General features: G+C 42.2%; 1 protein-coding gene across 1 annotated transcript; it reads right to left on the bottom strand.

Moving 5' to 3' along the window:
- Positions 1-2,088: 2,088 nt before the first annotated feature.
- On the bottom strand, positions 2,089-11,487 carry ptk6b (PTK6 protein tyrosine kinase 6b). The gene is made up of 8 exons (XM_052057016.1): positions 11,061-11,487; positions 10,433-10,551; positions 10,178-10,347; positions 9,542-9,701; positions 9,310-9,471; positions 4,536-4,717; positions 2,624-2,777; positions 2,089-2,544 (listed from the first exon to the last, which is right to left on the bottom strand). The coding sequence occupies exons 1-8, from the start codon at positions 11,411-11,413 to the stop codon at positions 2,315-2,317; spliced, it is 1,530 nt and encodes a 509-aa protein (XP_051912976.1). The 5' UTR covers positions 11,414-11,487; the 3' UTR covers positions 2,089-2,314.
- Between the last annotated feature and the right edge of the window lie 1,171 nt (positions 11,488-12,658).

The raw sequence follows: 12,658 nt of genomic DNA, 5'->3' as shown, positions 1-12,658 counted from the left end.
TAGCTCGAAAACCCGATGTGCTAAAAAATGGGAAACATTTTTTTTAAAATCAGTCTTAAAAATACATCAAATTTGCTGGTGCCCAGCGTAATCAGCCGAATTCCATGGATGACTGAAGAAATTGGGGAATAATTACTGAGCTTTTTGACAATGTTATATTTAAAAAAAAGATATGTAAATGATTAAGTGATGAGTAAAAATAATGACTGGTCAGGACAGTAATTAGCTGTCGATTGTGACACGTCTGTCTAGACACGTAGTCTGAAACACTGGAAATTTTTATTCACAACAAATTACACAAGACGGTTTTGTTGTCATTTTATGTCGGCTGGCATTTCAGATGCTCTATTCCAACACCAAACAACCTTTCGGCATGTGGAAGCTTGTTAAATTGATGGATATCCCCAAACAAGAACACCTCCCCTTCCCCACCCCGACAAAACTTCACAATCACTGCATTTGAGATGCGACTTTACATAGTGCTGTTAGTCTTAGCGTTGTTGTCGTAGCTGTACATTCCTCATGTGGATGTTTCTATGGTAACAGATAAGTGTGTTTGCTGTTTGGATGAGTAAACTGTGCTTAATTACTTTTAGAGAGTTTCACTGCCACTGTTGCCTTGGTGATGAGTGTGCGCGTCTGTACATGCTTGAGTGAGTGAGTAGATGTGTTAGATAAACTAAACCATGCCGTAGTCCCCAAATTATTGTATTCTATTTTTTTGTGTGTAAAAAAATAAATAAATAAGCAGGTGAGATAAGTTAGCGTCCCCCCCAAAAAAATACATGGTTCAATTTTAGGTGGTGTCACATTTGAGTTATTGCTGAAATTATGCGTAGCGTTTTGAGAGTGTCGTGCATTTAAAAGTTGAGCGCCGAAAAGAAGCACGAGGAATGTGGCATAGAAAATGCCAGTTGCACATATTTTGTCAGATTACAAGGACTCAGCAAATACTGGGGTAAAAAAAGAAGTTCATCATTTATTAGATGTTTCCATGTGTATCAGTCCAACGTGATCCAAATGTGGTCGACTGGCATGCTTTTTGCCTTACGTGCTTTTGCATTAGCTGATTACAACTTGTCTTGTACAAATCTTGTTGTCTCGAACATAGTCTCCAGTTTCTGTAATACAGACTTCGTAAAACCCTAAATGATTTTGTATTTTTATTTTAACATGCGACATAATTGTCAACATCACTTTGGTGGGATCCAGGTTAAATACAGTACATAAAACATCATTCTGTGTTGCTCAACGCAAATACAATACATAAACATTTAGCAGAATACAACTATATATTCTTGATAAATATCTGAAACAAAAAGAAGAGATAATGGAAAAACTTTCTTCGATAAAATTGTCGGAAATGAGCAGAAAGGACTCTGCGTTGAATTTTTAGCAGAGAGGTTTAATACACAAGTCCAAATGCCAAGTACAGGTGGTTTCACAGGAACGATGAAATAATACTTGAGGGACTGTAAAAAAATAATAACGTAAGTGGGTCACAGGCTAATTGGAGTGAATGGGAGAGCCACGATATTTTAAAGCTTAACTCTTTTAAAGAACCAGTACTTCACATTTTTGATAGCTCCTTTGTCTCTATTCATGAGATGCAAATTTGCTATCAAATAAGAGCTCCAGTGTTCAAATGTAACTTGATCTGTGAAGATGTTTTTGATTGAAACAGCCCTTCATTTCAGCAAATACAACCTTCTAATGCAGCATATTCAACAAATAACTATTTTCAGTTTGTTATTACCAATAAAATGTATTGCTACATTTCGTTTCCATAATCATTTGGAAAGTGGTGTAACTATGATGTGAATTTGCGTGATAATGTTTACTTACTTAATTCCCGAATGTTGGGTATAGTTCCAAAAGATTTAAGGTGTTTTTTTTCCCAGAATGCCACGATGCAGAAGTCAAAAGCCCGTGGCAATATGGGACAAAAATGCTGAAGGTAAATCATGCACTGCAGACATAATAAAAACAAATAAAAAGGAACAATGTCTACTTATTTAAATTCTGAATGTACTGGTATAATGTAGGCCAAATGGTAAAAAAATAACTGCTTTTTTTTTGGGGGGGGGGTGGCATTCGCAAGTCAATACCTCAGGGCATTTTAGGAAATATTACATTTGTAGCATTTAGCCCACAAGTATGTTTAAACATATTTGTGAGTATGTTTGAATGTATTTGCAAGTACGTCCACACGTATTTGTTGAGCATATTCTAACATATTTGCGAGTACCTATTTTCCAGTCAAAATATTGTTACTCCAGATTGGCAAGTCAACACTTCCGCAAACCCAAGCGTCTTAGTTGTCCGTCGATGGTGTTGTAGGTGCGGTTTTGTCTATATGTGCCAAAATGGTCCCATCGTAGATACTGTACATTTGATCCTTTAGCTCCCAGAAGTTGGGCCGGAGGTCAGGATCGGCATTCCAACATTTGCTCATGGTTTCGTAGAGGAACGGCGGACAAGCCGGAGGCGACGGCATCCTGTAGCCCGCACTGACTAACTTGTCCGCTTCCGGCCCGCTCAGACCTGCTGAGAAGAGCGCCTATCAAGCTCAGAATATCCCACTCATTGGCACGCGCTTTGCTGAGCTCAGGTAGCCACTTGCCTGGGTAGGGCACACCTCCATAGGTGACCATCTCATAGAGCAAGACGCCAAAGGACCACACGTCTGACTTGACCGAGAACTTCCTCTGGCTGATGGCTTCCGGCGCGCTCCATTTGTGCGGGATGGCTTTCTGGTACGCAAAATAGATGGGCTCCTGGGCCACCAAAAATGCTATTGTGTAACTATTCACAAACACACCTTAACGTGCCTGCAATTGAGGAAACGATGCCCCTTCCTGTTTTTTTCCACCAGGAAAAAAAAACTATTGAAAATGTAATTAAGTCTATTCACATGCGGAGACAAAACAATTTATATTTAGGTCTTTTATAATAGCTAAGCTATGCTAACAATTAACTGCTCAGTCCATTTGAAGTCTACTGCTAAACAGAAATACATAGCAAGGCACATAAATAGTCTCTCTTCACATCGCATTATGTGGAGACAGCATCTTTTCTATCCATAATAACGCTATAAGATTAATACATATTGCATATACTGTATATGCAGTACAACACTTCAGAAAAATAGTAAAAGCATTTTACAGTACAGTATATATATATATATATATATACATATATATATATAGTATATATATACATATATATATATATATATATATATATACATACATATATATATATATACATACATACATACATACATACATACATACATATATATATATATATATATATATATATATATATATATATATATATATATAAACAAAATTTAAATATAAACACAAAAAACTTAAAACAACACATATATAGAAATGTATAGCTACACAGACACATACATACACACATATATACAGTAATCCCTCGTTTATCGCGGTTAATGGGGACCAAAACGAAAATCCGCAAAGTAGCGCCCCCCCCCCATATAGGTACATGTGCATAAAACTTATAAGGCCAAATTTAATGGTATACATGCATGTAGAAGTAAATTTGGAAGTAATTAACATGACTTAATGCTGTATACTAATAGATTTAAACATGTATAAATTAGGTTAGTTTATGAATAACAAAATACAGTAAACATACTGTATACATGTAGTATATGTTGCTCTTTGTGACTCGCTGTTGTTTTGCTGACTTTCACTACTTCTCCCGAACCTTTTGCGAACTTTTTGCAGATTTAATTTTTTTATCTTTTATTTTTTATGAATAGGTTTGAAAAAATCTGTGATGCACTGAAGCGGCGATAAACGAACCGTGAAATAGTGAGGAATCGCTGTATATGTATTTAGCTGCTAATAAAAATTTGAGTACGTTGATTTTTGTGGGAAAAAAAAGCACAAAACGAGGTCTTGCACTTAATGGCGCAATATTCACTATTCACCAGCCCTCACAGAGCCGTGGCCGTTTGACATATTCCAACAGGTATTATGCAAAAATACTGTGCCGTTATCCTATGATGAATAAAGTTGTTGTTAGCACACAGTTGTTGTCCGCACATTATTGGATATAACTTGGTAAAGTTTTACGTTGTGTCACTAACCTTTTCCCTCTATGCTGATATGAATCGATTAAGGCTCGCAGCGATTAGAGTTAGCCTCAATGTTCATCTTTTGGCTAACGTTGGACTCGTCTGCTAGCTTCCACTGCCTGTGCGTGAGCAGTGGCGCCCTACGTCAGGAGAGCCACTAGCAGAAGAACGCGGCGTCTGTGGCATGTTGTCAAACATAGATCTTAATTATCTACCATTTATTTTTTTATCTTTTAAATCTGTTTGAGCAATGTGTCCATGATTTATTTGTTCATTTATTTTAAGTATTAAATATAATAATAATATAATAATTAAAGAAATGATCAGTCAGCCACTTCTGTAACAATATTTAGACAATCCATGACAGTTAGCAGCTCTGCTAATAGACCATTTACAGTTTGCAAAAAGAAGCAGCACACACCTTGATGACTTGGGTCAGTCCAAAATCGGCCACCTTGCAGATGTAGTCTTCTCCCACCAGGACGTTCCGGGCCGCCAAGTCTCTGTGGACAAAATTGTGATCCTCCAGGTACGACATCCCATCAGCCACCTGGCCAGCCATGTCAGAGAGTGACGTCATATCCTGCTGTTGGCCCTCGGGACCTCAACGTGAACAAAGGAAACAGCTGAGGGATTGAGTCATGATACGGATTCTGCAAGTTTATGTTCTACTAGTTTGATGATATGTGTCAGATGCTACATGGCAGTTGTAGGTAGCAGTAATTAGGTGTAATGGGTCAGCCACTAGATCAGGGGTGCCCATTTGGTCGATCCTGATCTACCGGTAGATGTAAGACAGGTCACAAGTTGATTCGAGGAGTGTCGAGGTGAAAAAAAACAAACCACCACTTGAGTGTCTTTGTACATGTTAGTAATATATTTTTTGTGTTAATATACACTGCACCCTAATCATCTTATCAGTCTAATTTTCACCAAAAACATGTTTTTAAATAAACTAAAGCAGGTAAATCCTGAATTTACAGTGGCACGTGATTATGTCACCGGAAGTTGTTAGCGCTCAGCAGTCTGCAATTGCAGCTTGTGATCAGAGGTGTTGCGCTTTATCTTTCCTCGTCATTATTCTCATTCAGAGTTTGTTTCGTGTACAATTCACAGAGGGCATGGGCAAAGAATAGAAATCTAGGAGGGCCCAGGGAATTACTTTAAAAAGGTACGTGTGAGCTACGATAGTTAACAGGCTGCAAAAGTGCATCGCATGCCTCAGTTTCAGGCTGTTTCTCATTATGGTGTGTGCGTGTGTGTGTGTGTGTGTGTGTGTGTGTGTGTGTGTGTGTGTGTGCGTGTGTGCGTGTGTGTGTGTGTGTGTGTGTGGGCGGTGCACATGCGCGCGCCGGTAAGGGTAGATCCCGGGAGGTTAGTTGATCGAAAAGTAGATCTTCGATCCAAAAAGTTTGGGCACCTCTGCACTAGACGCTAATAGATGCTAGCATCTCCGCTGTAATGTGATTCGGTGTTGCAGCCAGGCAGGACACGCCACAGTCTACTCAGATTAAATGAGATGGTCAATTCAAACATGTATCAGATTGGTAAAAAAAAATTAAGTTAAGGTTAGTGGTATTCATAACGCCACACTACAGTCAGATGCTGCCCTTCTGGCCTGGATGCAGTAGGGTAGGGGTTGGGAACCTATGGCTCACGAGCAAGGTGTGGCTGTTTTGATGATTGCATTTAGCTCGCAGTTAAAAACAAAATATTATTGTTTGTTTAAAATCCATCCATCGATTTTTCACTACTCACGTCCTATTCAGGGCCACAGTTGGCGGCAGGAGCAATCTTAATTGGATGATACTGGCCTACGTTGGCCGTTGCTGGGTAACAGGTAAACGTCCCATTTTGAATCGCCTCGTTCGGTCATTAGCTCAAAGCTAATCCTTCGATGAATAAGATGGCGAAAAGAAAAAAAAGATGACGAGTATGGTACAGTTCAGGACGAATGCACCGAAGGATTTGCCTTTTGTGGAGAGAACAGATTCTGCGGTGTGTCTAATTTGCATTGACAAAATACCATCAATGAAACGGTCAAATGGAAAGGGGGCACTTTGACACGCGCCATGCTACGGTTGCATCAAAATACCCCAAGGGAGACAGCAGAAAGTACGTGTGCAAGCTACTGAGCAGGGTGCAAGGTAGCCAGCAGCAACTCCACGCATGGACCCGGCAAGCTGACTATAATTCCACAAGCTTTGCTGGATCGTGAGCAATCGTGAGGAAAGGAAAACCATTCACACTAATGGTATTATTACAAAATTATTTAAAATGATACATTCAGAGGCTTATTATACTGACATTTTGTTGAATTCACGAATGTATTCATTAACATTGAGTTTATATATATAAAAAAAAATCCTCATCTCACCCCTCGGGTGGTGTCCGTCCCTCATTCAGCTTGGGTCCTCTACCAGAGGCCAGGAAGCTTGAGGGTTCTGCGCAGTATCCTTGCTGTTCCCAGCACTGCACATTTCTGGACTGAGATGTCCGATGTTGTTCCCGGGATCTGTTGCAACCACTCATCTAGTTTGGGGGTCACTGCCCCGAGTGCTCCGACCACCACAGGCACGACTGTCACCTTTATCTTCCAGGCTCTCTCCAGCTCCTCTCTGAGCCCTTGGTATTTCTCGAGTTTCTCATGTTCCTTCTTCCTGATGTTTCCATCACTTGGGACCGCTACATCCACTACAACGGCTTTTCTCTGCCCTTTATCTATGATCACGATATCTGGTTGGTTCGCCATGACCATCTTGTCAGTCTGGATCTGGAAGTCCCACAGGATTCTCCACCACCTTCGGAGGTGTTTCCCATTTTGACCTTGGGGTTTCCAGTCCATACTCCGCACAGATGTTTCGGTAGACTATGCCAGCCACCTGGTTATGGCGTTCCATGTAGGGTTTCCCTGCCAGCATCTTACACCCTGCAGTTATGTGTTGGATCGTCTCAGGTGCCTCTTTGCACAACCAACACCTTGGGTCTTGTCTGGTGTGGTATATCTGGGCCTCGATGGCTCTGGTGCTCAAGGCCTGCTCCTGAGCAGCCAGGATGAGTGCCTCTGTGCTGTCCTTCAGGCCAGCCCTCTCTAGCCACTGATAGGACTTCTTGAGATCAGCCACTTCAGTTATGGTCCGGTGGTACATCCCGTGTAGGGGCTTGGTCTGAATCTCTTCCTTTAGCCACCAGTTTCCAGTCTTGGTGGGTCAGCTCTGTTGTTAGGACCCTGCCACTGAGCGTACACTTTCGCAGGTTGTGTTGCGAACAGCCTGTTTATTCGCCTGGCCTCATTCTCCTTCGTGTACCGCTTTAGGCGACTGGACAAGGCTTGGAGCCTTTGTTTGGCAGTTTCGAGTGCTTCAGGTATGGTCATCTGGATGTACCTCTCGGGTATCGGCCTTTTCATCACACCTCTCTGAGCCTCCGTCAATTGACTCACATCTTTCCGGGCCGCCTTGATCTTAGCATCCAACCGTCTTTTCCATGGTGGGTAACGTATCTCATGGCTTCCATGGTTGCTCTTATAGCCAAGAGTCTCTAGGATCACTGATGCTGAAGCGTATATCAGCTCATTTGTTTCTGTGATCGTTACGGTAGGGATCGCCCTCAGTGCTGCATTCACACTTTCTATGAGACTTTCAGATGGTACTTCACATAGCCGTTGTAATGGGGTTCTAGGTTGCCCAGCTTTCATTCTCGCCATGATATTAGCTTTCAGGTCAGTTGATGCCTCGCTCAGCATTTCATTCATTGGGGCTGGCCACCCAATCTCATCATTTGCATTCATTGGGGCTTGCCTCCCAATCTCTGGTATGACCTCCTCCTCTGAACTGGCAGCCTGGGGCCCTTCACCATGGAACCTGTGTTGTACCTCATCAATCTCAAGTTGTGACAGCAGTTGCCGTTTGTGGATGTTGGACACTGAGCTACTAGATGTTTCGTGGTCAACCGTGACTGTGGGTTTCGAAGTAACCATTTAGCCCACATTCTCTGCATGTAACCCCTCTGACTAGGGTTGCTTGAGTAGTAGCATTCCAACAGAGCCATGTTATCGCATCTCGCCCATCTCCGCTTTGTTCCAGTAGCCCATTTTTCATCAAGGTGCTCTGGTTCCCCAGCACCTGACGCAGACCTTGTTTGGCCGGGCGACGTCTGAGCCGGCATGTCATTCGTTTTATTGTCTCTCATCATCCAGCTCTATCCATTATATATATATATATATATATATGGGTGGCTGGATATATATATATATATATATATATACATATATACAGTGTATATATAGATATATACAGTGTATATATATATATATATATATATATATATATATATATATAGCTCTCACTGAAACAGGGGTTCTTTCTGACTTCCGGGTTGAGTGAACGCTGGCGCGTTTTGGCTGCCGCTGCTATTGTTTTGTGTTTTTTGTTCTTGTAAAGTGTCCTTGGGTGTCTTGAAAGGCACTTCTAAGTAAAATGTATTATTATTATTATATTATTATTTCCAAATATTTTGCTTTCATGGCTCTCTTAGTCAAAAAGGTTCCCGACCCCTGCAGTAGGGCATCTCCTCCCAAGATGCAGCAGCTGGAGCGAGTCCTGTCTAGAATTTATAGGGTTCACAACTAATTGGGCCAGTAACAAGATGCTACATGCTAAAATGCTAACAGTAGTTTGTTGTAGCGTGTCAGATGGTAAATGCTAACAGTAACATAGAATAGTGTCGGATGAGCCACCATCCACAGCATGGTTGCCAGCTGTAGCAAAGTCAAAAAGTTGTCCCCCCTGTTGTGCTCAAAATGTTGCGCCCTCTGGAAATTTTGAAAAAATGAACTTCTGCTGTTTGAATGAAAAGTCACAGAAAAGTCTCAAGGACTCAATTACAAAATTGAACAGCAAGACCGCCATTTTGATTTTAAATAGACATCGTGGGTACGTTTGAGAGGGTCCCTGGAAAGGGTAAAAAATAAATAACCCATGTCGATCAAATTTCATTGATCCCCGTTAAACTGGGGTGTCACGAAACGGGACTAGGTAAAAAAAACAAAACCAAAGAAACGACGCCAAGAACATCGAATCATTGTGTCAAACTTTGAAAATCATCCAGGTCTCTTCTTGAAAACATCTTCAACAAGAAGAGTCAGTTTTCCTCAAGCCAACATTTGCTAATTGTAAAAAAGTAAAAATATTTACTTCTGAGTAGGTTGAGCAAACTTCCTTTCTCCATCAGCTCGGTTATGATGTAATATGGCGAGGAGGCGGTACAGACGGCAAACAGCGAGATGAGGTGACGGTGGCGCAGGCGCTTGAGGATCTGCACCTCCGTCTGGAACTCCGAGTGGTTCTTCTCCGAGTCTGAAGACAAAGGGAAAGCAAGGGTCACTGCGTAGAACCTGCGGGTGGACCAACGCGGGAGCGTAAATACCATTCTTGATGATCTTAATGGCCACACGAATGCATGACTTCCAACATCCTCGGTAGACGTCCGCAAAGTAGCCGCTTCCCAACTTTTCCTCCAAAGTGAACTCCTCCTTGGGTAACTCCCACTCATCCTCTGGGAATTGGAGTTCTGACAAGGGTTCTCTCTGAAGGGCCACACACATGGACCCACACAGACACAATAATGAGGCAGGTAAAATGAGATAAATGAAAGGGCGTCCCACTGTAATATTGACGAATTTTTAAATACATGCAACTAAAAAAATATTTGAAGCACAGAGACTATATACTGCATATCAGTGGTTCCCAGCCTTTTTGTGTTGCGTAGCCCTGAACTTTTTTGTCACACCATGAGTAGACCCTCACTCATATGTGTTGATGATTCCCTAAAAGTAGAACATTTTATTTCATCGCCTTAATTTGAACATTGAATTCTCAGATATTGTTTTCTTTCTAAGTCAAATAAAAAAGATACATGAAGCCTATAATGACCAAAAAAAAAATCTAAGAACCTGCCTTATACTATATAACATGTAACATTTCCCACCAAAGATGGTAGCACCCCTCTCTCTTTCACTCTCTCTCTCCCCCTCACCCCCTTTCCCTTCCTAGCCAGTATTACCGGCCTGCAGGGTTCGCCGAGTGTGTCCTCATTGCTGAGACGGAGGCGGTTGTTGCAATAGTGCGCGACTAGGAGGCTCAGCGACGGAAACTGCTGCATGCCATCCAAGTCGAAGAGACCGTCGGACGTTTGGACGATCTTGAAGTGTTTCACCCGACAGCTGGACCGAACTGTAAACAGGCACACACGCTGGCTTCCATCACAAATGACATGTTCACTCTCTGTTTTGTCCTCACGGGTGTGACATGATCTTGCCTGAGAGGACATATCCGACATGGTTCTCACTGGATCGGATGAGGAATGCTCCTGGTTTATTTCCAGGTGCCATCAGAAGACTTTGGGCGTCTGAACGGTTCATGGTCCCGAAGTTCCATCTGACACACACACACACACACACACACACACACACACACACACACACACACACACACACACACACACACACACACACACACACACACACACACACACACACACACACACACACACACACACACACACACACACACACACACACAGTGTGTGACTCCAGAGGTTAACGTTGCTCATGGCCTGGGTTCGAGATTTGAGAGTTCGACAGCAAAGGAGAAGACGAATACAGGGGTGCCTTGAGATACAAGTTGAATTACTTCTGAGACCAAGCTCATAATTCAAAAACAAGTTTATCTAATCATCTTTTCCCAAAGAGGTGCTGGGATGAAGTCGTGACAGGAGAAAGTAACCACAGGGACAAAGTGGCTTTGCATCCAAGTTGCATTGGGACAGAGTAGCGACAGGGCAAAGTACTGTCTTCTCAAAGGAGCATGATCAACAGGTACCATCAGAACTGATGATATCTATATTTAGATGCTAATCAAAATGTGTCAGCTTATTGTAAACTCACGGTTCCATCTGCATACTCGTCTCAGTTTTCTTCAGGTAGTTTCCGGGCACGATGCCACCGTCAAGCATGCTTCCGCTTTGGTCCAGCCGAGACACAGTCCACCAGTCGCCGCTGCGGCTCTGGACCTTGAACAGGTCTCCTGTCTGAAACGTCAACTCATTTGAGTTCCGGCCCTGAAAGTCCCACATCGCCTCATACGTGCTTCCGTGCTCATCATTGTCGGCTGGTTGTCCTTGCTGTGGTGGCGTTGGCGGTTCCAGGATTGATGCACTCTTGCCTTCCACCTTTGTCTTTTTGTCTCCGTAGAACCTCTGCCACAGAGCTGGGCATGTACTGCGCAGGCATTTGTCCATGATTGAGCGCCGAAGAAAAAGATGCCTTTGGTCACAATGGTTCGCAGCACCTGTTGAACCGGCAGTGACTTTCCTGGATTTCTAGGAATGTTGCTCGGCGACTCGAGCAGCATGCGCCATGAAGGCGGTACACATGCGCTCGTTCTTGTTTTTTTCGTTTTACACATTTTGACTGGCATTAATTCTGTGTGCATTCTGTCACATCACCACACAGACCAAGCAGCCACACTACAGTACATATGAGGAGAAAAAGCACACTCTCGGAAATGATGGGAAATAAAGGCACAGCGAGGCAAAAGGGGACAATACTGAAAACAACAAAAACAAACCTTATCTTTTCAAAACCGTAGCTTTCAAGTAGTTCCTGGAACAGTTCGCGATGAAACTAAAATAGCAAATAGAAGTATGTCCACATCAAAGAGAGAAAAGACTTTTAGTTTGTGAGAATACTAGTCACTTCTTTTTTTTTGAAGGCTCAAGAATGTAAATGTCATCAAGTAGCAAAGGTGAATTGTTTTCTTGCATTGCACCGCATGCAACCCTGTCAAAGAAAAGTCGCCGGTGGTCATCGTGCCGACAGCCGTGTAAACATGGCACTCCATCTGGAGGCCGCTGGAAGACTGAGTCAACATAATACTCTGTGCTGCTTTTGTCACAAGTCTTTGCTACAGTTGAAAGTGTGCTAACCATCCAAGCTAAGACGAGGGGTGGGCAAACTTTGGTGCTCAGAGGTCACTCTTAATTTTTTCAAAAGGATGAATGGGTGGGGCCATTTGATGAGGTAAGATTTAAAAATCTATTTTTTTTTAAACAAAAAGAAACAACATATGTAAAACATACAATTTGAATGTTAATATGATTCATAATCATTTTTAGATCTAAATAGTTATAAATCGATTACAAGTGATCAATATTAATTTCTTTTGTAGAACCTATCATCGCCTTTACCGGGTGGGGGGGGGGGGGGTTGTGTTCTTTCTGTAATTCCCTAAATAGCACCAGATGTCTGAAGCCCTGACTAATAGGAAAGTGGTAATTGGTATCAAATACATATGTTGAAGTGATGTATGTCGACTGTTCAAACATCTATGTTATGGGGAAGCTAACTATAGCATAGAGCCAAGCGTGCATCTGTTTGCTCACTCAGTGGCTATTAAAAGAATTGAATAAAATCATCTGTAAGCGATTTAGTTTGAACAGTTATTTAGTAAGATGAGTTATCAGACGGCTGGAATGGGCTCCAGC

Source organism: Hippocampus zosterae, chromosome 2 (genome assembly GCF_025434085.1).
Source record: "Hippocampus zosterae strain Florida chromosome 2, ASM2543408v3, whole genome shotgun sequence".
NCBI classification, from domain to species: domain Eukaryota; kingdom Metazoa; phylum Chordata; class Actinopteri; order Syngnathiformes; family Syngnathidae; genus Hippocampus; species Hippocampus zosterae.
The sequence above is the reverse complement of the archived record's forward strand: the minus strand, read 5'-3'. Positions and strand labels throughout refer to the sequence as shown.